Source organism: Pungitius pungitius, chromosome 17 (assembly GCF_949316345.1).
Source record: "Pungitius pungitius chromosome 17, fPunPun2.1, whole genome shotgun sequence".
Classification (NCBI taxonomy): Eukaryota; Metazoa; Chordata; class Actinopteri; order Perciformes; family Gasterosteidae; genus Pungitius; species Pungitius pungitius.
This window is the reverse complement of record NC_084916.1, coordinates 16,896,042-16,921,206: the sequence shown is the minus strand read 5'-3', so window position 1 is coordinate 16,921,206 and position 25,165 is coordinate 16,896,042. Positions and strand designations below refer to the sequence as shown.

The window sequence follows — 25,165 nt, the reverse complement described above, 5'->3', positions numbered from 1 at the left end:
ACCATCTTACCTGAGGCCGTCTTACCTGAGACCGTCTTACCTGAGGCCGTCTTACCTGAGACCATCTTACCTGAGACCGTCTTACCTGAGCCGTTGGGTGACACACACACAGATTCCCACTGATCCGCGTCTCTCGCTCTGTGTTGCAGTTTAACTTTGTCGGAAAGCTCCTGGGGCCACGCGGGAACTCGTTAAAGAGGCTACAGGAGGACACGCTCACAAAGATGTCCATTCTGGGAAAAGGATCCATGAGGGACAAAGAGAAGGTAAACGTTTCACGTGAGACATCCAGACCCAGAACATTGTGATTAACAACTGATGCACACAAGGTAACTTTGTGTTCTTTGGACAAACAAATGTATGAAATGCTGCATTAATGGCGTTTAATCAGCTAAAATAAACGACATTGATTGAAGGATATTTCAGATGTCCAACGTCAGGAGTCAGTGTTAGACATTTGGCATGGCGGCTGGTGCATAACATTGGTCGATGGGACAATGAGACAAAATATGACAGGTTGAATTTGCAATTTAAATGAACAGTGCGGTATACTACAGAAGGAAAACATTCACTTTATCGTCATTAAAAGCTGAGCAAAGGAAATATTCACATTTTAGAATTGAATTTATTGGAATAATTATCTGCTGGGAATTCAATTAATGACTTTTTTTATTGTTTTCATTTGTTTTGCTAATGATGATTTGCTATCATTTGAAAAAATATCTTTTTAGAAATCCTTGCTAATCCTGCAGCATTTATATATATTTTAAGTGTTAATTTTGTCATTTAGATTTCTGTTCTCTTTCCTTTATCCTGAGCTTAATGTCTGTCTTGTTTTAAATAGAAATGTTTGAATTTAAAGCTGTGAGCATTTTTCCATCCTGCAGTTGATTGACACCTCATGGGTCACACCCAGTTTAAAAGTACGTCTCATATTTAAAAACAAATTTCCTCAGTTTTATGGAAATGGGATGCGGAGGATCACGGCCGAGTTCTCTCACATCAGAGCGTGCAGACTCTAGATCTGTGGCTTTGTCTTCACACGGGCTCCAACTCGAGATAATAAATTTAAAAAAATTGAACATTAAGGAAAACTCTGTGGCAAAATAAGACGGATTTCTCGAAAAAGACTAGAACCTAAAGTGTCAGTGCATGGACAACAAAAAAAGGAGATGAATGTCTCCGACGGCGTCTCTTTAGCAGCCGAATTGATCGCAGTCTGCGTCGTTCGTCCTATTTGTCGGGGGGGGGGGGGGTTGATTTGTCGGTGGCGATGATTCACGCTATCACACAGCACATCCTTTTGGATTACCGTGTTGCCTTTGATGGGGGCCGACTCCTTTTGGAGTACCTGAAGGAGAGATCCGTCTCGGAGAAGCGCTGACCTCGGCAGCCCTCACCTGTCTGCACCAACCCTCTGCGGGATTTATGACTGACAGCTTTCTGTCTCGGGGACGTTCTCCCCCTCTTTCTTTTCTCGCTCTTTTGTTAGTGGGCAGGAAGACGGATACACCTTCGCCACAAAGGGCCCACCCGCTTCATCTTCAGCCCGGCTGCTGACTTTTTGTTTTCAGCGGCGCGTGTCATCATGTTCCTCCTCGCGCGGGTCACGGGGGGGTCGATTCGCTGCATTGCAAAAGAACTCGACGGGGATGAAAACAAAAAAGCGTTCTATTACTGATGCTCCGTGTGAGGCGCCCCCGAAGGCACGTTCCTCTCTTTAATTAATGCCGAAAAACTGCTGACGCCGAACTAGAATATAATATAATGTACGTGTTGGAGGCTGAAACGGTGTTCAGTGCGCTCCATTTCAATGCTTTTATTTTGGCGGCGGCGCTGCAAAGAACCGGCATTAATGCTCAAATAGCGCTTGCGCTTGCATGATGCATCACCCCCCCCCCCCCCCCTCGTTAGCGTCATGATCAACTCACCCATTTTCCACCCTGCAACTTGTAGCCCCGCTTTAACTTCCCCGATAGACGTGACGGTCACGTTGCTGGGTCCTGCGCGGGGTTCAATGCCAGCTGAGAGGACACCGAAGAACAAACCCCAGCTGTGTGCGCTCGGGTTATTATTTGGCGAGCTGAGAATTACGCGATTGAAACCACGTCGTTAAGCCTTTAAATCACCGGCGATGAAGTTTACAGGCTCATGAAGTCTGTGGCTGTGCACTTGTTGTTTTGGCTCATCGTTTTATTGTTTCATCGTTGCTGATGTCTTTGTCGCTCGTGTCGCTCTCTCCCTCCATCTTTAGTGAACTCCAACCATTCTGGCGGGGGGGTGATGGGGCAGACTTTTCTTCTTCTTCTTCTCCTCTCTCAGGAATTTATTTTTCATCTTCCCTCAAGGTGCTGGTGGTGTTGTGCGGGATCGCCTCAGAAGCCAAATAAAAGCGTCCCTAAATCAGTTGTGTGTGTTACTGGTGACCAGTGAGGCCAGTAAAGAGCCGGTAGATTCCGTCACGATGTCTAAGCATGAGATGACGACCATCAAAGCTATGCATGCTTCCTACCACCCATTGGTAGAACCTGAACCATTTTTTCCCCAACGTCTTTCCTCAATTTGACTTGTATGAGGAAGCTGCGAGCTCGACACTGCTGGTTGCGCTTGTGCAGGAGAGCGCCTGCGTGCACGGCGTCCCCGGCCTCCTGTTTCCAGGGTGGACGGCTTTTCATGAGCAGATTTATAGGGAGGGGGGGGGAATGAGAGGAAGATTGTGCCAGTAGATATGAAATACAGACAGCTGTAATCTCCCACTGTGGGCTGCTAAGCCGCTATAGGACTCTGCTGGATTACTGAGGCTCCTTATCGGCGCTGTGTATGAAGTCTGCTATTATGATATCACCAGCACACGCCGTGGTCCCACATACACACTGGTTCCGTGCAAAAAGACATCTCTGCATGCGGACCTTATGGATGGGAAGATGCAGCGAGAAGCCTCCGATGACGCATGCAGACGGTAGTCCTGGTCTTCCGTTATTTAACGGTTTAAATTTGTAACTCTTCTTAGTGCAAATATGCCTGAAAACAAGTGCAAGGGAAAGAGTGCCTGCGAGCACTCGTCTCTTTCTAACACCCTCGTTGCGCTGCCTTTTTTTTTTTTTCGACACCGGCAGCTCAGTCGGCTCCGGCGGCTCCGCGCGCCGCGTACAGCACGGGGTTTGTGGGTGGAATTAACATATCATTACCATACCACGGCCCTCTTAAAAAGAAGGTTATTTATAATTAGGTGACATCAGAGACACTGGCTGGCGTGCTGCTGGCGAGGGAGAAGGGGGAAGAGGAAGTGGCAGCCATTGGAGAGACCCCCCCCAGAGAAGGGTTTTCCTTTTTTTTTTTTTTTGTTGAAAGCGAGAAACTGGGCCGGCCCCACCTGTTGTTTCCGTAGTGTCACGCGGTGGGGAGACGTTTGGGGGCTTCGCTGTCCTATTTATCGCCATCAATAACACTACACTGGCCTGGTTCTGTCGGGCCTGAACGGCCTCTGCGGCCCGGCGCTTGTTTACGAGCTGTGTTTTTCTAAAAGAAGTCTTCTGCACACACGAGTAAATGCGTGCGCAGTAATTAAGTTTAAGGACTCAAATCGGTCACTTTTGACACGTTGACCCCCTGGAATATTGATGCAATTAAAGCAAAGCCAAGTGACGTGAAGTGACGTTCTGCTCGGTTTTGAGTTTTTTTTTAAAGCCATGACGTGCCTCGTGTTTCTCGAGCCTCCCCTTGGTTTTGACATGTCTTATTTGGAATGAGATGTCTTCGTTTGATGCCATTTCCATCAGCCACAGCCACAATGGTGGATCTGTGAGTGAAAACAGCAAAAGCAAATTGCTCCCGGAATAAAAAAAACGGCAGGTTTTTACCAGAATGTCTTTAACCAATGCGTGTTGCAGACACAGAGATGTTTGGATGTACACATTTGGCACAAGGAAACGTCTCCAGGCACCAAACGTCTCCGTCCCAAAAGACCTTTTCTCCAAAAATACATTTGGCGAGGCAAATTTCAGTAGTGGTGCCCACATGTTTGCTTGAGGTAGCGTTGCATGGATACCATCTATTTATTGTTAAGGTAAAAATCCCTCAGATCTTTTAATTAGTCTCGTTGGTGCAGTTCAGTGAGTGTTGACGTCTTTGTGCACTTATTTTCCCAGAAATCACTCCTCAGTCAAAGGCGGTTTTGATGTCTCCTCTTTTTACTTTTGACTTTCGCTTGCTGAATGTCTCTTTATTTTATTGTGCTTCATAATTGAGCTGGTGCTTTGCCACATTAGTCATTTATGCAGAACCATAATGCACTGCACTCTTGACACAAATATAAACACGCTTCGTGATTAAGTGTCGCACTTAATCCGTGCACTTGTTGCAAGGAAGAGCATCTGCGTGGCGACGGAGGTGATCAGTTAATCGTGACAAGCCGCAGCAGAAAAGATGCTCGGGTGCCTGTTTGCAGATAGAAACATCGGGGGCCATTTCCTGTGTGTCTTCTTCAGGAGTCAAACCTCACCGAGCGAAACCCCCCCCGGCGATAAATCCTCGACGAAAGACAAACTGCCGACGTTTGACAGCTGACTCGTGCTCTACCTTCCCCAGGCGGAGGCTTGCACGACACCCAACCCCTGTTCTCTTCTTCAACCCATCAGGAGGAAGAGCTGCGGCAGAGCGGCGAGGCCAAATATCACCACCTGAACGAAGACCTGCACGTCCTCATCGAGGTGTTCGCCCCGCCGGCCGAGGCCTACGCCCGCATGGGTCACGCCCTGGAGGAGATCAAGAAGTTTCTGATACCCGTACGTTCCTCCAACACGCTCTCCGTCTCTGTGCTTCTGTCTGAGGGGAGCGTCTGTAGATCCGAGAGTTGCTCTCCCTCCCTTCGTTATAGATGATCTCTGGAAGTGCTCAGAGCCACGGCGATTTGCATCTCCCCGTTAATTACCATCAGACTCCTCCCCCCCCTTCGCCATGGAGTCATCGTCCTCGTTTTTTTGTCCTCATGATTTAAGTTAATCACGTGTTTGAATTTAGCGGACGAAACGCCAAAGGCTGCTTAAAAGACAAAAGCAAACGGCCTCGCAGAGATCCGATCCGCCGGGTCGATCCGAAAACGTCTCGCAGCATCAGCGGTCACGGCGGCACTGCAAAGCGCATTAATGAGATATTCCCGGAGCTGCGGCCGCGCAGATAGAGGACGGAATTTAATACAGTGTAATTGAAAAGCGAGTCCTTTGCCGGCGGTGTGTGTGTGTGTGTGTGTGAACGGCCTCTCTGTGTGCAGGACTACAACGATGAGATCAGACAGGCCCAGCTGCAGGAGCTCACGTACCTCAACGGCGGCTCGGAGGACGCCAAGGTGCCGTCGGCGAGGGGCAAGTCGGCCGCCCGCGCCAGAGGGACACCTGTCCCAGGGCCTCCGAGGTAACGCAGTCTTTGTGCTCCGGGGACGGGGACGGGGTGTCACTTAGAGTTCAGGAGCTACTGGATCCAGTTGCATCCCTCTGAGCTAACGGGGCCACTTAGAGCTGAAGAACATTTATGTCACCAGTCCTTTTCGTGGTGTTTTATGAATGCGCGACATGGACGTCCCATCGCATTCCGTAGGGCGCCCGAGAGGTGGCCCGGATGGGCTCGGTTTACGGGGCGTGTCGGTGCACATGTTGGCCACAAAGTGCATGTGTCAACACTGATTTACTTGGGCAGCATCTCCGTACACAGTCCCCTCCTGGACTGATCCGGAGACTGAGCTCGCATGCTCAATTATTGGCAGGCTGTTCACTTTAATAAAAATAAAGGATCCAAACACAGTTTACTGTGACAGAGAGAAACTAAATATGTATTTCTCATTCATTCTAATCCTTATGACAAATCAATAAATTGCGCGAATGACTACATAAGTCACCATGAGGGGTGCTGTGACGCACACAGGGACATGCACAGGGACGTAATAATGCAAAATGAGGAGACACTGAAATGAAACCGTAAAAAATAAGCCACAAAAAGGTGTCCTGTCAAATGCTCCCAGTTGAACCAGTTGAACCCTTTTCCTTCGCGATCACTCGTTCCAAAGACCCGTGATCCTAAAACCGTGTCTCCTTGTTCACTTCATCAAGTGTCCGGAAGTGTGTACATATATATATATATATATATATATATGTACATAAACTACTCGCTCATTAAATAGAAAAACAGAAGTGATGGTAAATAGTGGCTGGTAGTACACAGGGATTCAAGCCTACACTTTACATGAAAGCCTTTCTGTTTGCGAATGGTCGCTCTTCCCTGTGAACACAAACTAATTCGCGTTCCTCTGAGACTCCACCAGATCTCACCAGTAATAAAAAACTCACGGCCATCAGAGGAGCGTCTCCGCGTTGACGGAAGAGAGAGAGAGAGAGGGGGGGGGGGGGTTGTTTGTTCTCTTGCGTTTTATGAAGGAAAACACTTCTCTCACCGAAGTGATAAACAAGACAAACAAGGTCACCCAGACGGGCTGTTTGTACCGCTCTGAGTCACAATATCATTTCACTCTAATTAAAAGTTAGCTTGTGTAATAAGACCTACGGTCTCAGGGTCGTCTGCAGCTTCCTCACGTTCACCCCCCCCCCCCCCCCCCTCTGGGATTACTGCCACCGTCGCATGCTCCTCTTTAGGGGTAGAAGTTGAGCCGTTAATGACCAATCAGCTCCCGGTGCTCCACTTTCCATCCGGTAAACGTCCTCCGCTGTTGCCTATACACTCTTTTTTTTTTCTTTTTTTTATTCTGTCCTCCTCCTGACCCCAGATCTGTGATGTTTCACCATGGAAAGCAGAGAAGTGACCGCGGCTGCTGCTTCAGATCAGTTATCTGCTTTTTAAAAAAGCTCAAAGGACACACTGCTGAACCTCAAGGTCAGACTTTGCCTCCGTAATGATTACGGTGCAGGTTTTTTTTTATCCGCTGTGTTAATTCACCTGGACGGCTGCACATATCGGCATCTCGCTGCATGCTATTTTGCAGCAGAGCTGCGAGGGAATGGAACCTATTCACACGGGACATTTAAGGTAAAAAAAAAAAACAAATCCCCATAACGGTCACTGGTGAAAACTGGTCTTAAATAGTTGTTTTAAGGCAGGAAAATGTCTTCTGCGTTTCATTTTATGAGCAGGCCGCGTTTTGAGTAATGGACGTGACTCACTCTTTCTTGACTGGAGGAACCCGCCCCCCCCCCTCGCCCTCGCTTTTCTCTCTCTCTCTCTCTCTCTCTCTCTCTCTTTCTCCGTCTCTCCACCTACGCGCGCGACCCCGCCGCCGGGAACGTATCGGATCGCGGCGCTGCGGTCGCGCCGAGCGGTTCTGGGCGACGTGGGAAATCACTTCCTGGAGGGAGAAGCAGACGAGGCAGCTCGACTCCAAACATGATAAAATGCTGCACCTCGTCATAAAGAGCTCGGGAAGCTCATGTTCATCACGCACAGTTCTCTCCTCGTAACGGTATCTTCTAATGCTTTAAAAAAATCGACGCGTGGCGTAGAAACAGGATCTACTGTGTGTCACCCGATATTTGCACCATGGAGTTAAAAGTTAAGTTAAAATGACAGAAATGCATTTAAGTTTACAGCCTTTCCCCCCCCCCCCCCCCCTGCAGGACTCGAGGAGGAGTTCCTCCCCCGCATGCAGCGGTGCCCCGGGGGGCCGCGCCCAGGGGGGCCCCGCCCGTCCGGGCTCCTTCTTCCAGAGGGAGGGGGGTTCAGAGAGCCAGGGGCGCCCCCCCGCCGCCCGCCGGGTACCGGCCGGCTCCTCCCATCGTGCAGGACGCGTACGGCGAATATGTGAGTGGATCCGCCTCGCCGCATCCGGTGTTCTTCCAGATCGTTGAGGAGCAACCTTCATAGAACCTTCACCGCAATCTCAATAGAAATATGTTTCAAATCCATTTCAAGTTTTCAAGCCAAAGCAAGCGGATACACAACGTGACTTCCTGTTTGAACCCCGCCCCGTTTTTCTTGGTCGGACTCACAAATGAATGAAGTGTCAATCCCAAACAAGGATGTCCTCTTGTAGAACCTCGGCCTTCATGAGCTATGGTTGATTTGGTCCTTTAGCTCACCTACCGAGTCTTCTGGGATCCCGTCTGTAGTATCAATAGCGGAGATGAATACATCAGGCTCAGAGTCGACTCTTTTCGAGCTTGCCAAGAGAGTCCCTCCCCCCCCCCCCCCCCCCACACCCTCCCCCCCACCCCCCTTTTACTGCACCGTCAAGGAGCATCGACATCGCATATTTAGGAGATAGAAGGAGGGGGGAGGTGGCCTGCGCTGGGAGATTGCCCCTCTCTCCCGTAGCTAACCACATCTGACGGGTTTATTCAAAGGTCGCAATTTCAGCGTGTGGAGGTCGTGGAGAATGACTCCTGGGCCAGCTGTTTCCCATCATTGTCACAGTTGTAAACTGCACCCCCCCTCCCCCCCCCACGACACCTACACCTGTGTATTCGGGTGGAAGAAGCAAAAAAAAAAAAGGCCGCCAACATCTGGCGGATGATAAATCGAAGCACATCGCCGCAAATTAGAAGCTGAATGAGTTTGACTGTGTGTCATCAGAATAAATCACCATCGCAGGACAAGTGTTCTCTGACAAATGGGCCCTTGTTTTCATCAATGAACCAAATGCCAGCCGAGGTTTTTATATCCTTCATTTGTCACACGCTTCACACGCGCCACGGGAAGAAACGTTTGTCCTCTTCCCGAGACCCGGGTCACCGCTCGGGGGGGGGGGGGGGGGGGGATCTGTGGCGATGGCAATCGGCCGCGCAGCCTCTCTGATTGGAGGCCTCGTGTTTGACATAATCTCCCTTTGTCAAAGCTGTTTGTATCAAATTACTCTGAATCCGATTGTTCCCGGGTCGAAACCCCCCCCCCAAAAAAAACGCCATTATCCCGCCACGCGGTCCTGGCAGGCCCATCAGTCTTTAAGTTGTTACTGTGATTGGAGCCAAATCTCATTTCACGTGAGTCATTAGGTGCATTGAGAGCAGCTTCTTACCTGCTGGAGAACAATTACCCATGATGCACTTCACCATTTCATCTCTTCTCTTACGAATGTGAATCCTCTTTCATTTCCACTGGAGACTCCTTCTTCACCATGAAACGTGATACATATCTCCATGTTGCCCGAGAGGAGGGATCTTAATGTTTCATGAACTTCTTTTCATTCAATTATGCATTGAAATATATTAACATCTCCAAGAGAGACATTGCGTGTGGATAGTCCTGATGAGCAGAGGGTGAAGTGTAAATGACTCTGATACTGGAGACTCTTTGTAGAATCTCCAGCCACTGATGTTGCATTTTATTTTTTTGTTATAGCTAAAGCATTAATGAATCCACCTGATATCACCTGACGGGTGTGAATTAGCTTTATTCAAAGCTCAGCCAAGGTTTAAAAACAAACTGAACCAAAGCGGGCGAAGGAACACTGGAGAAGGCAAAGACATTTGTCAAGTGTGCACAGATTTGTGATACTTCAACTTGATGCATGGGCCAACTCTTCGGCGGCCTCAATCTGATAGCTCGAGTAGTATTTTCTACCCCTGCAGCGGAAAAAAGCTTGAGCAAATTCCAGCCTGTTCAGCGTTCTGAAAAGCGTTGGCAGGAAGAGCAGAATAAATGACGCGTGGCTTGGAGAAGCGGGACGGATGGCCGAGGGTCACAGACGCTGGACAACGTCGGGCCTCCTTCTTGTGTCACTGAGACGCCGCACGAGCAACGCGTGGCACGAGCTCTGCAGGTTTCCTTTCTTTTGACCACATGGTATCGTTGCTCAAGTCATCCGGAAAGAACAAGGCCTCTTCATCCTCTTCATCCTCTTCTTCTTTTTAAATTTGCTTAATTTTCTGGCTTTGACGTTTGCACCTCGCGTGACATCAGCGTGTTGCTGAGCTCATTTGGATTCAACGCGCTGGGCAGGGAACAAATCCGGCGCCTGGAGGGGGGGGGGGGGGGGCGTCGGGGGCCCCCCTATCTGTTACACTGGTATTGTGCAGCCGCTGTTGTGACACGCAGTGCCAGGCCCTCCGTTAGTCCTCGGCGGCCTCAGAGGCCCGGCCCCTTATCTTTTAACAACACGCCTCTCAGCCGTCCACTGGCATACAAATGAAAGACTCACTTAGGGAGCTGCCCCCCCCCCCACTAAACCCCCCCCCTGCAACCTCTCACTGTCACACTAATCCTGTTTCGTGTTGGAGCTGTTGCAGCAGTGTCGGCGCCATTGTGCTCTTTGAGATATTTTGAGTTAATGGCGTATCGGTGCGAACACATCAGATGTTATAATGGCTCCGTTTTAAAGCTGTTTTCTTAACGCCGTTTCTTCCTCGTGTCAGAAACCGGAGAAAAGGCCGCTGGGATTCATAAAGCCGGCGTGCTCTCAGCGAGCTTGTAACCCGATTAAAAGAGTTGCCGCGCGGACAAATGGCAATAACACGCCATTGTTAAAGTTTAACGTGGTCCCATCGGACGCCGCCTTGAGAGGGTCGTCCTCCAGACGCGGGGGGGGGGGGGGGGGGGGCCTCACTTAACGCTAATGGCACACGGCTGGTGCTGAAAACTAATCAGGGCCTCTGCTCCGAGAGGTGGCCTAAAAGAATAGTGGCGCCAGTCATTCAGCGACTATGACAATAGTCCCTCAAATGACCTTCCCCAAAGGAGGTCACATGTCATCGCTACCTGGATGATGTTCTGTGAAATGAATATTTGACGTTTTCGGCCCCAGAGGAATCATTTCAATGTTGAATTTAACAACTTACGGCCCCTGATGTCGCCATGCCAACGGCATCCAGCGGCAGTAGTAGGATTCCAGTGATCAAACCTTCACACCAGGGTTTTAACCAAGAGCTCACAGCATAATGTGTGCTAGAAGTCAGGTTTCATTGAGGAGCATGTTGAAAACGTGACGTCACCGGATTGTTCACAGGATTCTGGTATTTATTGTCTGGAAAAGAACATCATGCAGACTTGGAATTCCTCGTGTTTTTGCACCCAAAGAAACCCTCGACAGCTCCGCGGCTCTTATCATTACATTTTCATAACCGTGCTTATTTATTTCCAGCCTGCAAGAGGTGAAATAGAGACAACATTTAAATGTATTTAAATATGGATGATCCCCAGAGGTTTGGGACAAAAACAGAAACAACTTGAAATGAGGTCTGATTTGATGCAGGTGTAGATGCCTTCTGGCCAAAGCTGTGTCGCATTGACACATTTGATGAATGAAAAGCTCCACCTTGAACAGAGTTACTCAAATCTATATATGATGATGACTCTCTTTCATCCTTCACTTGAATTAAACACTGAATGCAGGACTTATACTGTGTGGAATGTGTTCTAATGTCCCTTTATGCGTCCAGTGATGCTGCAAAGCACTAGTTCAGAGCAATGAAGGGTGAACCTCAAACTAAACTAAAATGGATTAACCCGTGTTTTCTTTTTAAATGGTGCAGTAAAATGATCTTTGGGATATTTATTATTCAAAGACTACAAACAAAATTACTACTCTGTGTTTCCAAGTTTCCAAATTCATCAACTTCTCTTTTTTTAATTGCTTTGTCACAACCCTTAATGAAGCAGTCCGAGGGTTATGATTGGAAATAGCAAATCAAAGTTTACAGTATGATCTGCCCATTAATGAACGCTTTTAATTACACACCCCGTGGGACCAAAAGACGTTTTTTTTTCTTCAGAACAAGTTCTCCTTCCCATTTTAAAAGGCCCAGTTGTTGACTGAAGTCAGTCCTTGCATTAGCACTGGGGAGCGCTGACTGCTGGAAAACTGGCAAACTGCAGAATTACAAACTGCGAGGAGGGATTTAAACTCCCCTCCAACTACCTCCAGACAAATAGATGGACCTCCATCAAAGCAAACAACCCCCCCCCCCCCCCCCCCCCCGCCTGCCCCCCTCACACGCAAACATCAGAGGAAATACAAGCAATACCAAAAGCGAGGTTTGAGCATATGAAAGGGATTCTTAAAATGCACCCCCCCCCCCCCCCCCCCTTACAGTGAATTATTACAACGCGCCCCTCGGTCGACAGTCCTGCTTCCCGTCGTCACATGTGCTTCAGTTCTGGAGGATTAGAGATAAAAGGGTCCAATCCAAACGCCGTCATTCAGCTAATCAGGAATTAGGGCCTTAATAACAACGTGTTCTTCTGCCAGACGCTGCATCTCGCTGACATTCCCCCCCCCCCCCCCCCCCCCGCCACGCGGATCAGGGGCGGATGGAATTAGCCGAGGAGCGTGCGGGGGCCGAGAGATGCGTCGCTAGGGGTCGACGCCTTTTGTGGAGCTTAAGTCCCATTTATCCCAAATTAGGAACGGGTGCGGCGGCGCTGGTTTCGCTTTGATGTTCCTCTTGGCGGGAGCCCGGGTGGAGTGCAGGAGGGGTGGGGGGGGGGGGCGCAAGCAGATGTTTAGGGCTCATCCTTTGAGGTGGTGATGAAACGAGTCTTAACGTCCAGTCAGCTGACACAAAGACGAGGGCGGCGCCGTTAGCGGTCCGACCCCGGCAGCTCTTCTCCACCTCTTTGCTCCACATTTCTACAGGTTGCACCACGTCTGCACCCCGTCTGAACGGTTCCCTTTTGTCTCTGTCGCTACAGGAATATGACGACGAATACGGAACAACGTACGAGGACCAGGGATATGAGTCGTACGACAACAACTACACCAATCAAGGACAAAAGTAAGTTTGGCTCCGGATCCGAACGTCCAATCACAGCAGAGCGACCGCTCGGGGAGACGCTCCAGTGCGAAGGCGTCGGATTCTCTTCGCGTTCGGGCTCGGAACAACAAACAGGAGAGTAGGTTAGCACATCATTAACTAGCGTTAGCACTTGAATGCTGCTCTTTGGCTCGGGCTTCCTCCTGAACGAGGAATAAACGGCCGGGTTTACGCAGTCGTTCCCTTTAGCGTCCTGCTCGAGGGAGGGGCCCCGTTTAAATACATGAGTCATATTTATGTGTGAGGGCAGAAAATCCGCTGCAGACCATTTGGGTGAACGTGAGGTAAGCTTGAGATTTGCGAACAGCTGGATTATGGTGCATGAGCTGTGGGGAGTCATTTATGCCCCTTTTCTGCGCTGCTTGAAACTCCAAAGAACATTCTGTGTTAATGAAGCATTTTGTCAAGTGTGAAATGTTTAACTGACCTTAAAGTTCTCTTTTAAAATTAAGTTTTGAATTCCACTTAAATAACTTCAGTTTATAAAAGAGTTGAAAAGGTTGAACGGCAAGGTCTCCGGTTCAATTTTATTTTGGAGATGAAAAAAGAAGAACTCATTATTGTTTGACTCAAATTGCTCTCTGCATTTGACCCTGTCCCACAGCGTTAGGGGTCAGGGGTCAGGTGACTCTTCGGGTTCAAACCGCCAACCCTGCGGTTCCCGGCGCGACCCTTTAAGTGCATTTAGCTAAAGCTACATTGAGCTAATTTGTATGTCAATGCAAAATAACCAGCATTAGTGATACACTGCCCCATTTAACACAGAGTCTTACACAGCTAAATGCTAAATATTGATTTCCTCACACACTATACGAGCCACACAAGGTCAAAGGCTTCTCTTTGGTCTTGGCCTGTGACAGTTGCAACATTCTGTGTGGTTTGATTTTATTGGCTGCAGCCGGGAAAGAAACGTCAGAAAAATCAAGAAACAGCATCTTTCTGTTCTTCGGCTTTCGTGGAGGGCGGCGGTCAAATTGGAGGCGTCAAGATGTATGTCTCCATCCCTCCTTCTGTGGCCACATCACACGCACACACACACACACACACACACACACACACTCCCCCTCTGTAACACACTGATGGTTGTAGTGCTCTGCTTGCTGGGGGGGGGGGGTGCAGGGCCGCCTCAGGAATCTGCAGTTTCATCAGCATCCTCTCGTATAGTGGGGGTGTTTTTGGTTAAGGTGGCGAGAGAGGAGGAGGGGGGGGGGGAGGGCAGTTGTCTGTTGGGAGGAGGGCTGATCCACTTCCTCCCTATTAGGCTGACTTTGCCTCGTGTGCACAGCTTTATGCAGTATTTCTGTCATTTGACCAACTGTGGATTGATTGAAATTCGACCGTTTGTCTAAAAATGACGAGCTGCATTGTTTGCCGTGTTCTCTTTGTCCGCCCGTTTGTTTCCCTCCACAGTCATGGAGGCTTTTTCCTTCATTATCATTGCAGTTCAGCAACATACTCCCGTCCCCCTATAGATCCATCTTCACTGTCACAGGCCTACTTAGTTTTTTCTTGATGGGCGAAAGGCGCACTATTCCCCCCCCCCGACCCCGAGGAAGGACGCGGCAGGACCCAGCTGCAGCGAGGGGACTGCGTCCACGCATGTGTGTGTGTGTGTGTGTGTGTGTGTGTGTGCGTGTCTTTGTGTGCGAGAAGCCGACGGAGCTGGCAGGCACCGATCTGAGCTCCGACCGCGTGGAAGGATTTCAGCCGCCGCAGGACAACCAGAAGCAGGATTTACGGCCTCTCTGTCAGGGTTTCACCCCCCCCCCCCCCTCCCCCTCCCCCCCCCCCCGGGGACAGAACGGCTTTAAAATGGGCTTCTTGTCTTAAAAAGATTGTCAGGATTCAGTGATACCTGAATCACCCCGAAAAGCCTTGTGGAACACGGCTTCACCAAAGCGAGGACTCTGATTGGTTGATTGTTGATATTTGGGGATAAAGAAGATTTTTTGAGAGCCTGTTGCAACTTGATTCGCAGGACCTCAAATCAGGAATCAGGACGTTTATTGCCATCATGTGTCAGACATGGAATTTGACTTGGCGGTTGGTGCGTGACGGAAGACGGTACGACAACAATAGACAACAGACAACGCAGTGCAGCAATAAGATATAAATATGATATACATAAAATGATAAACTAGGTACAAATAGGCGCCATTGCAATAAGAGCATTTAGAAAGCTTCCAGGATTGAAGGAAAGTCAAAAGTAAGATGGTCGAAAACAACGTACTTATCAAAAAGAAAAAGCGTGTCCAGTATTTCTCTGCATATCGCGTCACCTTTTTCTTAAAACTAAACCCTGAAGGTTCCCTCGTCGATGGCGTCCTGCTGGTCAGTAAGAGCTGGAATAAACCACAAAGGACCCTTTCACTGTAACGTAAGCGACGGATGGAGCGTGGTGAGATCTGGTGAAGATCTCTAGACTCCAACGTGAAGGAAGAGCTGCAGGGATCAGATGCGGAGGAGCGAGACGAGACAAGCGTCTCTGTGTGATAACGATATTACCCGTAAGATGTATTTTGGGCTTGAACACCGTCACGCCGTTAACAGCTTTCTAATTAAATATGCATCAGCGCATCGCAGTTTGACTGCGTTTGTTTTTTCCCCTAAAAACAAGTAGATGTGAGGCTGCCACTCAGGTTGTTCTCACACAGCGGAACCAAAACCCACATTTAACATTCACTCCACCGAAAACGTTTCAATGTTCTCTGCTACAAACGCCGACGAGCGAGACGAGACAACCTGTGTCCCTCCGATGTCCACCTTCCGTCACACGGGGGTGGAGTAGTTTAGACCTGGTTCCATTTGAAAAGGAGACTTAACTTGAGGCGCTGCTCTCCTGTTTGCCCCGAGAGAGCATCTTTTAATTCCATCAGCGGGGAGGGAGGAGGCGACGTCTCTGGGCAGAGACACCCGGGGGAGAGGGGGGGGGTCGCGGCGAGGTCGCGGGCGAGGTTCGGCCCTCGCAGGTCGTGGGCGATCAAAGCCCTGTTTCACGCCGGCCGCCTCGGAGGACGGACGGCTGCTGACACCTCGCACCTTCCCCTCTCGCATCTTGGCGCGCCACATGGCAGGGCTGGATCCCAGAGGCCCGGAGGGGGGAGGGGGGGGGGGGGGGGGGGGGGGCGATAGCTGTGTGACAGTGTTTTAAAGGGCAGCCGCTCCCCTGCGGAATGGCTGTAAATCTAAGTACGAGCGAGGAGGGAACAGAGGGGGGGGGGCGCTGGCTTTCTAGGTTTCAAAATGTAACATCTTGGTATTGATTCCTTGAAGGAGCTCCCAAAAAAAACGCGACTGAAGCCCATCGGCAAACACTCCCGTCTCCTTTTTACACCGCGTGTGTCCTCAGAGTTATCGACGAGTGCTCCGTCGGCATCTGAGACATCTGGTCTCTTCAGAACCACGCGGGCCCTGATGCGGCGGGTTTGAGGAGATGCGCTTGTTGTGTCGGGGGGGGGGGGGGGGGGAGCCCCGCGGCAGACAACACCCATTTAGCAAAATGGGAGTATCAGGATAGTGGTTTTTTTTTTTTTTTTTCTGAGAACAGATTGGTTCTGTTAGCCGTCTGCCTCTAAAACGCCGACGGTGCTTCGCGGTTGCTGTGTACCTAGACACATTTTTTATTTCTTTTTTCCAAGGTAGACAGCTTGTCAGGGTGAGTGACAGCTGCTGTGGCTGGGAATTAGACCGTGTGAGGGAGGAGAGGGCGGGATTTACCCCTCTCACTCTGTGGAGACAAAAAGCTGGCGTATTGTAAATTGCAAATGTAATGTTCCTTCAATAAGACCTAATGTCTTCCACAGGCTCCACATAATCACGGTGTAACGACCCAAACATGTTTCCAACTGGCAGTATTTCCCCCCCCGGAGCAGGATTTGATGTACCCGACCCACCAAAAAGAAGAGGAAAGTAGCGTAAATGGTCTGTTCCAACCTTGGGAGGAGACTCATTTGTAAAGTCAGACTCTTGCTGGAGGCTATTCTTTCACTCTTTGTGATTCTTCAGCGGGGGGTCAGCATTGGAGACAGCGTTGCAATCAGCCACCACATTGAGCAATCACCAGTCTATCTATGAGGAGGGTTTCCATTTGAAATTATATGACGGTTGGGAAAAGTGCAGGAATTTTTTTTTTTTTTCCCTAGTCATTTTGGTTGTAGAAATCACCAGTGAGTGGGTGTAATCAGAGCATCTAGTGGGCCACTTTCACACACATTTTACTTTTTTAATCCTCAGCTTCAAACGTATTTTTTTTTGGGGCCCATGGAGTCCAACTCTGTCCCTACGAGGTTCAACTGAACGTGTGTTCGATAGCCTCCATCCACATCCACATCCCTCGTAATGCGCTCCTCCATTTCATCAATTTGATCACAGAGGACCGGAAGAGTAATGGCGGCGTGAGAAAACAAAGTCCACCAGGGACGCGCACTACATCATGGAGATTTAACACCGCACGTCTGCGCGCGGAGCGGCGACATCGGTGCTTAAGACGGAGCGTTTACACAGATGACGGATAGGCCCGGGAAGGCGGGGGTCGTTACCGGTGGAGAAGTAGGTCTGCAGTGAGACGCCTGATGGAGGAGACGCACCCCCCCCCCCCCCCGCCCCCGTTTGCCTCCAGACGGATGTTTGATTCGCCTCCTTCTAACGAATGTCAAAATCGGCAGCCGACCTATTTAGAAAGTCAAAGCATCTTCACACGTACGGAGGGACTGGGTCTGGTGTGAGATCCAACCACGCCAGCCCCCCCCCCCCCTCCCCCCCCCGGCTCGTCCTTATGCTCATGCAACCAGCTGTGCACTTCTGACAAGGCGACGCTGGGATCTGGAGTGGAGCTTTTTCAGGTTATGGCTCTGACTGGAGGATGTGTGTTTCATCCACATGATGAAACAGCCCTGGACGGAGTGGGGCCTCCATCAAGCTGTGAGTTGACTCCACGTCTCAACACGCTTGAGGTTGTCATGTGAGGCGAGCACCCAATCTTGACAAGAACCCCCCCCCCCCCCACACACACACAATTAAACTCAGGGAGCTGTCTCCCAGCAGCAGCAGAGACAATCTGTTTTACCCACAATGCACCATGCATCCAAACCGTGGACGGACACAGAGCGTGTGTCTCCTGGCAGAAATAATAATGAGCTACCCCCCCCCCCCCCTGAAGTCCCTTCCTACTGTACTTTACATTGAATGCATTTACTCTTCTGAAGAATGCTTAAACTCCAGATGTGTGCACGATGGAGGTGGGCTATCCAACATTCGGCCATGCGGTGCAGAATTGGACTTGAGTCCTTGACCTTCAGCATGTGTCTCTCTCTCTCAAGGCTCCCCGGGTCTCTGTAATTGAGAAGAGAAAGTAACAACACAGGGAAGTTGTGTAGCGATATTGATGAAACGTCACCTCAGAAATTAGAGGCGCCTAACAGCCTTTGTTGCGCTCCGCTCCTTTGTGAGAAGAGAGAGTCTGCAGTGGCAGCTCTCAGCACAATTACTCGTCCTGTTCTGCCCTTCGGCAACAGAGAGACCTGGAGTGGAAAGAAGTGGGTCCTTCTTAACGCTTTCTTCAGGAGGTAAATGATTGGAGATGAGTGCGGTGAAAAAGTGCGCACGTAGCAGAATAGTGTGAGGACGATTGTGCAAGCACCCCAGTTGTGTTTGAGTGTTTCTTTTTATTCTTTTAATGTCACACTGAGCCGGAAACGCTCAAATACTTCACGTACCCCCCTCCACCCCCCAATACGTCTGCAAGCACCTGTTAGCAAGTATACATATATTTTTTTTGACGTTTGTCTAAATTGGTGTGCATTTCGGACGCATTTCGGCGTGAAATCCAATTATTTAGCCTCCTGTCAGGTCTTGTCTTGGGGAGCTCAACCGGACGAGCCCAAACGTGCTTTCAGTCACAGCGTTCTCCCCCCCGCCCCCCCCCCCCCGTCCTCTCCCTCTCCACGCCTCCCTCGTCCGGCGAGTCGAGGGGTGTGGAGCCCGTTTGCTTGTGCAGGCTCGCCATTGATTGGCCAGCGGGCCTCAGCGGGCCTCAGGGAGCTTCCTCGTGTCTGCAGGGCTCTGAGGGCCGGTTCCTCCCACGGTCCTCCATGTTGTCTTCTCCATCCTCACCAGGGAACCCGACGAAGCTGAGCAGGTGTTGGGCGGCTGCCAGAGGGAGGATGAGTTCACCCACAATACAAGAAAACGGATTTTCTCACTTCGTTTTGCTGGCATTTAGAAATGAAGAAATTGCAACAGTTGACTTTCCCAGTTTTTTTATATGTGTTTCTTTTGTTTCTGCCTCTTTGCAAACACAATGCTGGGGAACAGAGTTCATGTGGGAATCACTAAACCAAATAAAAACAAGGCCTCTATTGATGGTTTTCTGTAAAGCACAACATTTGTCTGGGAGTTTAATACTCATGTTATTGCATATCTGCCTTTATGTTGCACACTAGTTAGACAACGTCAATTCTTATGACAGCAACAGACAAAACTACCTCAGAATTCAGCTAAACTGCAACAATTAGCGAAATTGTCATCGACTTTTTTCCAAATTAGTACTTGTGATAAATTTGCTAAATATTTTATAAAGACAAAACTTGAATGAGTCACACGTTTAATGAAAAACAATAATAATAATAATAAGATTCAGATTATTTTCGAGTACACAAATAAAAAATGGCTCATAATTACGTAAAAATGTACTCACTGTGCAGCTTCTTTTCATGGAGCACTAAACGAAAGCCTCCTTTGCAAAAGCAAAAAGGAACCCTAACCGCAGCGAGACGTTGGATGTTACTCCCCTCGGCGGTTGGGTGGGGTGAGGGGGGGGGGGGGGGGGCGGTGCCGATGCTGATGTGTCGGGGCTTCGGGATGGTTCTTCCCTTCGGCTCCCTAATCCGCCCGAGCGGAGAGGTGACGCGGGCCGCTGACAGGCTGAGTGACAGCCGGGCGAGGAGAGAGGACCCAGCTGTGATGGCCCGGCGTCGGCTCTGCCGCGGCCTTGTGATGAATTGCCTCTCTGGGATGATAGCGGCGCCGCTGAGTGGTACCGACGCAGGATTGTTCTGTCAGCATCTCCCGCCGCAGATATACAAAATCAAAAAAAATAAGTAAACCAGCGCGAAATGAAGCGCGGTGCAACTCGCCTCGCCGTCTTTTTATTTTTCATTAAAGTTGCCACCTCGCATAGATCTCCATGTGCGCTGGTATGGAACTGGAGGTTTGTGCAGAAATAAGGTCGGAGGAAATTGCCTCGTAGAACCGCAAATGTGGCAGAACTTTTAAGTGATTGAAAGCTGCCCTTTCTTTGTTTTTTAGTGTATAAATATCCCCTTTCTGTGTGTTTCTCTTCATCGCCACCGCAGCGACGCGGCGCGTGTGCCGTGAGGAGCTGTTACTCTGGTGCCCCCCCCCCCACGGTTGTTACATTGACACTGGATCCATGGCTTGATTTCTTTGTGCTCTGTCTGCCTGCAGCTCGGAGGACTACTACGAGTACGGACACAGCGAGGAGTCGTATGATTCGTACGGTGAGTTGTAGACCTTTGGTTCCTTCTCGTCACGCTCACAGCTCATGACCTCAGGCCTCAGGCCTCCATGGCGTTTGGGTAATTGGGTAAAAGATAAAAGGTTGCTGGAAATTCACTTCAGTATCTGCCCTGTTTTATTTGACATCCCTGCAGCTTAAGCGCTTGTGCTACATTTAACGACGCTGTCGTCAAAATGCATCAGGAACAAATAAATTGCTCCGGTGGGTGAAGGAGAGGAACGGTGATGGAGGCACTGATGATGATGGATCAGGTGTTCAAGTCCTTCACGAAATCAAATGTTATTGGAAGCATGCAACTAAACAACAAAGCATGAAAACACCTTCCAGAAAGAATGAATCAAATGAAACAACATCGAATGCCACAATGAAGCAGACTGACAAACGAGAAAGCGCTTCTTTTAGTTCTTTCCGGTAACTTCTGACACCGTCCGCTCCCTCGGGGGGGGGGAACTCGGCTCTCTCTTTCTCTCTCTGCGGGACACCGGGTCATCTCGACTCCCCCCGGCTGCAGTAGGTCACAATGGCTTCTTTGCCAGCTTCAAAATGTCTTTCACTGGAGGTATTTTCTCTGTGAATGTGTCCCCGCAGCTTGGGCTCAGAGACGGGGAGATGAATCAGTAGCAGCCCATTAAGGGGGGGGGGGGGGGGGGGTGGGGGAGGGGGGGGGGGGGACTTCTCCAAAGGGCCGTGGTGGGTCGACTGTTGGGGACCCGGAGCTCCGTCCGCTACGGAGTGAATAACGGTCCAAACCGTCTCATCCGTGTGCACGTCTTCTGCTGGCATGGATGTGTGTGTTCAGGAACACTTCAAAGACATGAAGTCGTATTTGATTGACGCCTCTGACGGTCGGCGTTAATGTGGACCAGTGACACGGCGCCGTGAGAAGCGGGCCAAGGACGCATCTGCTGCAGAGCGCCTATCCATCATATTTGTAGTCTGTAGTGTGAACCTGAAGATAAACTATAGAACTGTAGACGTTGTATTTTAAGATTCAGATTTTCCATGTTCGTGTCTGAGCCAAAAGCCTCGTGTTAAATTCAAGATGTTTAAAAAGTAATATGAAGGCGTTGTTCATTTTATTCTTTCAGAGATTTTAATGAGTTTTTTTTTCCGAAGCCAAGACTCGAGCGAAAGAAGCGAGCGGCTCCACCTCGTTAGAGCGGCGAGTAAACGCCGTCGGGTCACATGTCACCTCAAAGCAGACGGTGTGCACCCTTGTTCTCGGTAACGCAAGGTCACCTCGGCCCCCCCCTCCCTTCTTCAAAGTGACCGTCGGTGAGGGGGAGGGGGGGGGGGGGCGGCGAAGTTTAATTAAGGGGTATCGGCTGTGTGCTGTCAACAGAGAGCCCCCCCCCCCCCCCCTTTGTACACGGGGTGGAGACACAACCCTTTGTGAGCCTCAGAAAGTGTTCCGCGCTGGCTGAAGATCACACAAAGGGTCCCATCGATAGCGCCACCTTCACATCGACAGCCCCTGTGTGGGGGGGGGGGGCCTCTTCAAGTAGCTGTTTGATCCTCTCCTCCAAATCACCCACGATGCATCTGTCTAAGAGGGAGAAACATTTACAGCATTTGTGTACGGATTGAAAGGCTTGCAACTTTTTATTTTTATGGACGAGTGATTTTTTTAAAAATTACACCTCTGTCACCACCACCCCCCCTTCCCCTCCCCCCCCCCCCCATCTGTTTCTGCTCTTTTTCCCCTCAACCAGGACTGGAGGAGTGGGCGAACAGCCGCGCCAAGGCGCCGCCCGCCCGGACCACCAAGGGAGTGTACAGAGATCAGCCGTACACCAGATATTGAACTGTTTATACAACCTGCACCCTGAGTCCTCATGGCCGGTTCAACCCAAGTAATGGATTTTTTTATGGACGCTACCACCTTTTTAGAATTGACACTAATAATAATAATAATAATAAAAATACATATAACACAAAATGGTACAAGAGAATATGGTGAAAAACTGGTTCCCTCTGATTAGAGAACCAGACTCTCACTCGGTACGTTTGGAAAGCAATTTAGAAATCCATCCCCCCCCCCCCCCCCCTCCCCCTCCTCCCCTCCAGGAGATTAGGAAAGACTCCATAGTGCATTAAGTTCCCCTCTCAGCTGTGTTACACTGTATTTCACCTGGTAATGATGTGACGACGCGCTGTCAATACAACATCTGCACACAGCTGCCAGTGCAACTTAATTCCTCTTCTTCACTCTAAGATGTAGTAGCTTAGTTTTAGGGAAGTACCGTACTGTAGATATTTCTCTCTGAGGGTCAACTGGTGAAATTGTGTCCCTTGTAAGTGGAACATTTACTAAGGGAAAGAAGAGAACGAGTCGTACTGTATACATAATGCTTTGCTGTCTCCTCCTTTTTGTAAAATAATAGTAACCCAGTGTTAAAGGGCTTATAGAAGCTTTGTGTGCATTTGTGGAAATCGTCAGCTGTTTTATTCTCATTATGTAGTTGTTCATGATCAATGATTATACCGCCCAAAACATCCAATTAAATGCATATATAAATAGTTGCTCATACGTTCACCAACATGTGTAAATAGCCAAACAATCCACGCGCTGTTTTCATTTTTGTGACTTTTTTTTTTTTAAGATGCTCTACATAAGAACTTTTGATGTAATTCTTTGATTTAACACAAGATGACTTTGTAGGCATAATATTCCATTTTAAGATGCTCGATCACATGCTGGTGAAGTTGTAATCATGTCCATGGAGAGAATTGTTCAACTATTATGATTTTTAGCTTATGTAAGCCCTTTAATATTTTCCTTCTTTGTTGATGCTCAATAAACATTTTGAAAGAAACCACTTGTGTTCGAGAGAATAATTACGGCCTCATAAATAAGACTCATAATTTAAACTAACCCAAATGAAAACGCTGGATAAATTGGGAACATCTATACAGAAGCCTGTAATGAATTCAACACAAAGTACCTCCTCGTAACTAAGTAAGTGAAAAACAACATTCGCTGTGGCATAAAGTCCAAAGAGAAACACTCACAAAGAGCCCAGACTGCGAGTGGCGCTCCGGTGACCTCGCAGATGACCTCGGCGGAGGCCGATAAGGAGGCTTTTTTCATCCGTACCCTGAGCACCACGCGACCACGCGCTTTGTTTGGTGGAATCTCTCCGACACAAGATGACGAGGACTTAGCCCCCCCACCCCCCCCCTCCCCTCCCCTCCCCTCCCCGGAGCCCCCCGCGCGCTCTGTTTGTTCGTTTTAATTCGATGTGAAGCGAACGCCGATCACGTCGAGCACCGCCAGTAAACACGCATTAACCGTCTGAGTGTTTACTGCCCCGGCAGAACCGGCCCCCTCGACCTCTAGGCCGTGTTCGCTTCAGTGCGGGGGGGGGGGGGGGGGGGGGGGGGGGGATTGCTCTCTCTTCTTGTTTTACTCTCTCTGTTCTCCTCCGGTCATGTGACCCTCTCCCAGTCGTTTTAAAGGGCCTGCCTTTGCCCTCCCTCACCCCACCAACCCCCCCCCCCCGCCCGTCCATTAAAGAGACTCTAAATGACCCCCCAGCTGACCTCCGCAGAGAGAGGATGGCAAGTGGCGGTTTAAAAAGACCCTTCGTCCCACAAGGTAAACAACATGACCCAGTTTAACCTCTCCCCTAATTGAACATAAACACTCTCTAAAGCTCACTGTAACATGTTGTCCTTTCTCTTTTAAGTCCGTAAACCTATACGAATAATTAGTCATCTGTAACAAAATCTGTAAAAAGAAAAATGTATGATAAACAGCAGTAATATTTAACTGTTTAGTGGAATAACTTCATCTTAAGGCTTTTGATAAAAAAAAGATATCCTCTGTTAATACAATTGAAAGACAAAAGATGTCTTGATATGTGTTTTTTTTTTCCTCACATAAGTTGTAAAATATGTTTGTGTGCTCACGGTGTTTTTATCCTCCCTCTGTAGGCTGATCGCCCAGCTACACCAGTCCATCCGCCCGACCATCTCACCGGGCCTGAAGGTACGTGTCTGCGATGGCATGTCGCATGCTAAAGAGTCAAATGCGCTGAAGCTAGGAGGTCACATGTGTGTCTGCAGTTACCTGTGACCAGTGTCCAATGAAGGCCTTTAACGTCCAAAAGACACGTTCACAGGGGGCGTAACTTCAGTGTTCTTTATAGAAAGTCAAAGGTATTGATCTAAACAAGCGGCTGGATGAGGATGTGTGTGATTATTTCCATGTTCACGTGATAATAATATGACATCTGAGCATTTGTAGCCATACGGGTCGATCAAAACTATCCCACCTGAAGGATGATCCCTTACTGAGTAGAACAGAGGACTCGGTGTGACTCTGAGGCCACTTGAGGTTCTCTTCTTAATGGATCTCTAATGTTGGAAACATCACGCTGGGGAGCTGGTGGAATCCTTCAGGTCTGGCCCCTATTTTGGCTCCTCTCGTTGCAGCCTTTCACCGTCTCCTCCGGGGGGGGAGCCCTCTGCGTCACCTGACCCCCCCCCCCGACGAGGCCCCGCACTGATTGGAGGAACGCGCCCAACGACGCCTTTTTTGTTTTTCCTTTTGTTGAAGCCGCTCTTTCTTATCTTTCCTCTCCTGATAGATTTCACCGGAACCGAACATCCCAGCCGGCGCCGTGTCAAGCGTCATCACCGAGGACGGACTTTGGGGGGGGGGGAGGCAAATGGAGTCCCTCGTCCTCCGGGACCATCCGTCTGACAGCGTCTCACACAGGTCCCGAACCTGCACTCTGTCCCTCTTCATTTAGAGGACGTGTCCACCATGTGTCCACGTCGCCACGCTCATCAACCTACACCCAGCCGACGGATACGCCATAAGTGCCTGATTTGTTGCATCGTGACAGCTTCATATGTTTAGTCCCGTTGCATCTTT

General features: G+C 49.5%; 1 protein-coding gene across 2 annotated transcripts in view; it reads left to right on the top strand.

Moving 5' to 3' along the window:
• khdrbs3 (KH domain containing, RNA binding, signal transduction associated 3) overlaps positions 1-25,122 on the top strand; it is a 55,793-nt gene extending 30,671 nt beyond the window's left edge. Inside the window, exons 3-11 of one of the 2 annotated variants that reach the window (XR_005120447.2) lie at positions 150-266; positions 4,638-4,784; positions 5,270-5,409; positions 7,617-7,800; positions 12,625-12,707; positions 20,211-20,263; positions 21,996-22,136; positions 24,220-24,274; positions 24,876-25,122. Coding sequence is in view for 1 of the 2 variants with exons in the window: in XM_037473840.2 (XP_037329737.1) it covers positions 150-266; positions 4,638-4,784; positions 5,270-5,409; positions 7,617-7,800; positions 12,625-12,707; positions 20,211-20,263; positions 21,996-22,087 (816 nt within the window). In the remaining variant the exon portion in view is untranslated. Of the gene's footprint in view, positions 1-149; positions 267-4,637; positions 4,785-5,269; positions 5,410-7,616; positions 7,801-12,624; positions 12,708-20,210; positions 20,264-21,995; positions 22,233-24,219; positions 24,275-24,875 lie in introns of those variants that run through there. The other variant, XM_037473840.2, reaches the window with a different exon arrangement.
• The last annotated feature ends 43 nt before the right edge of the window (positions 25,123-25,165 follow it).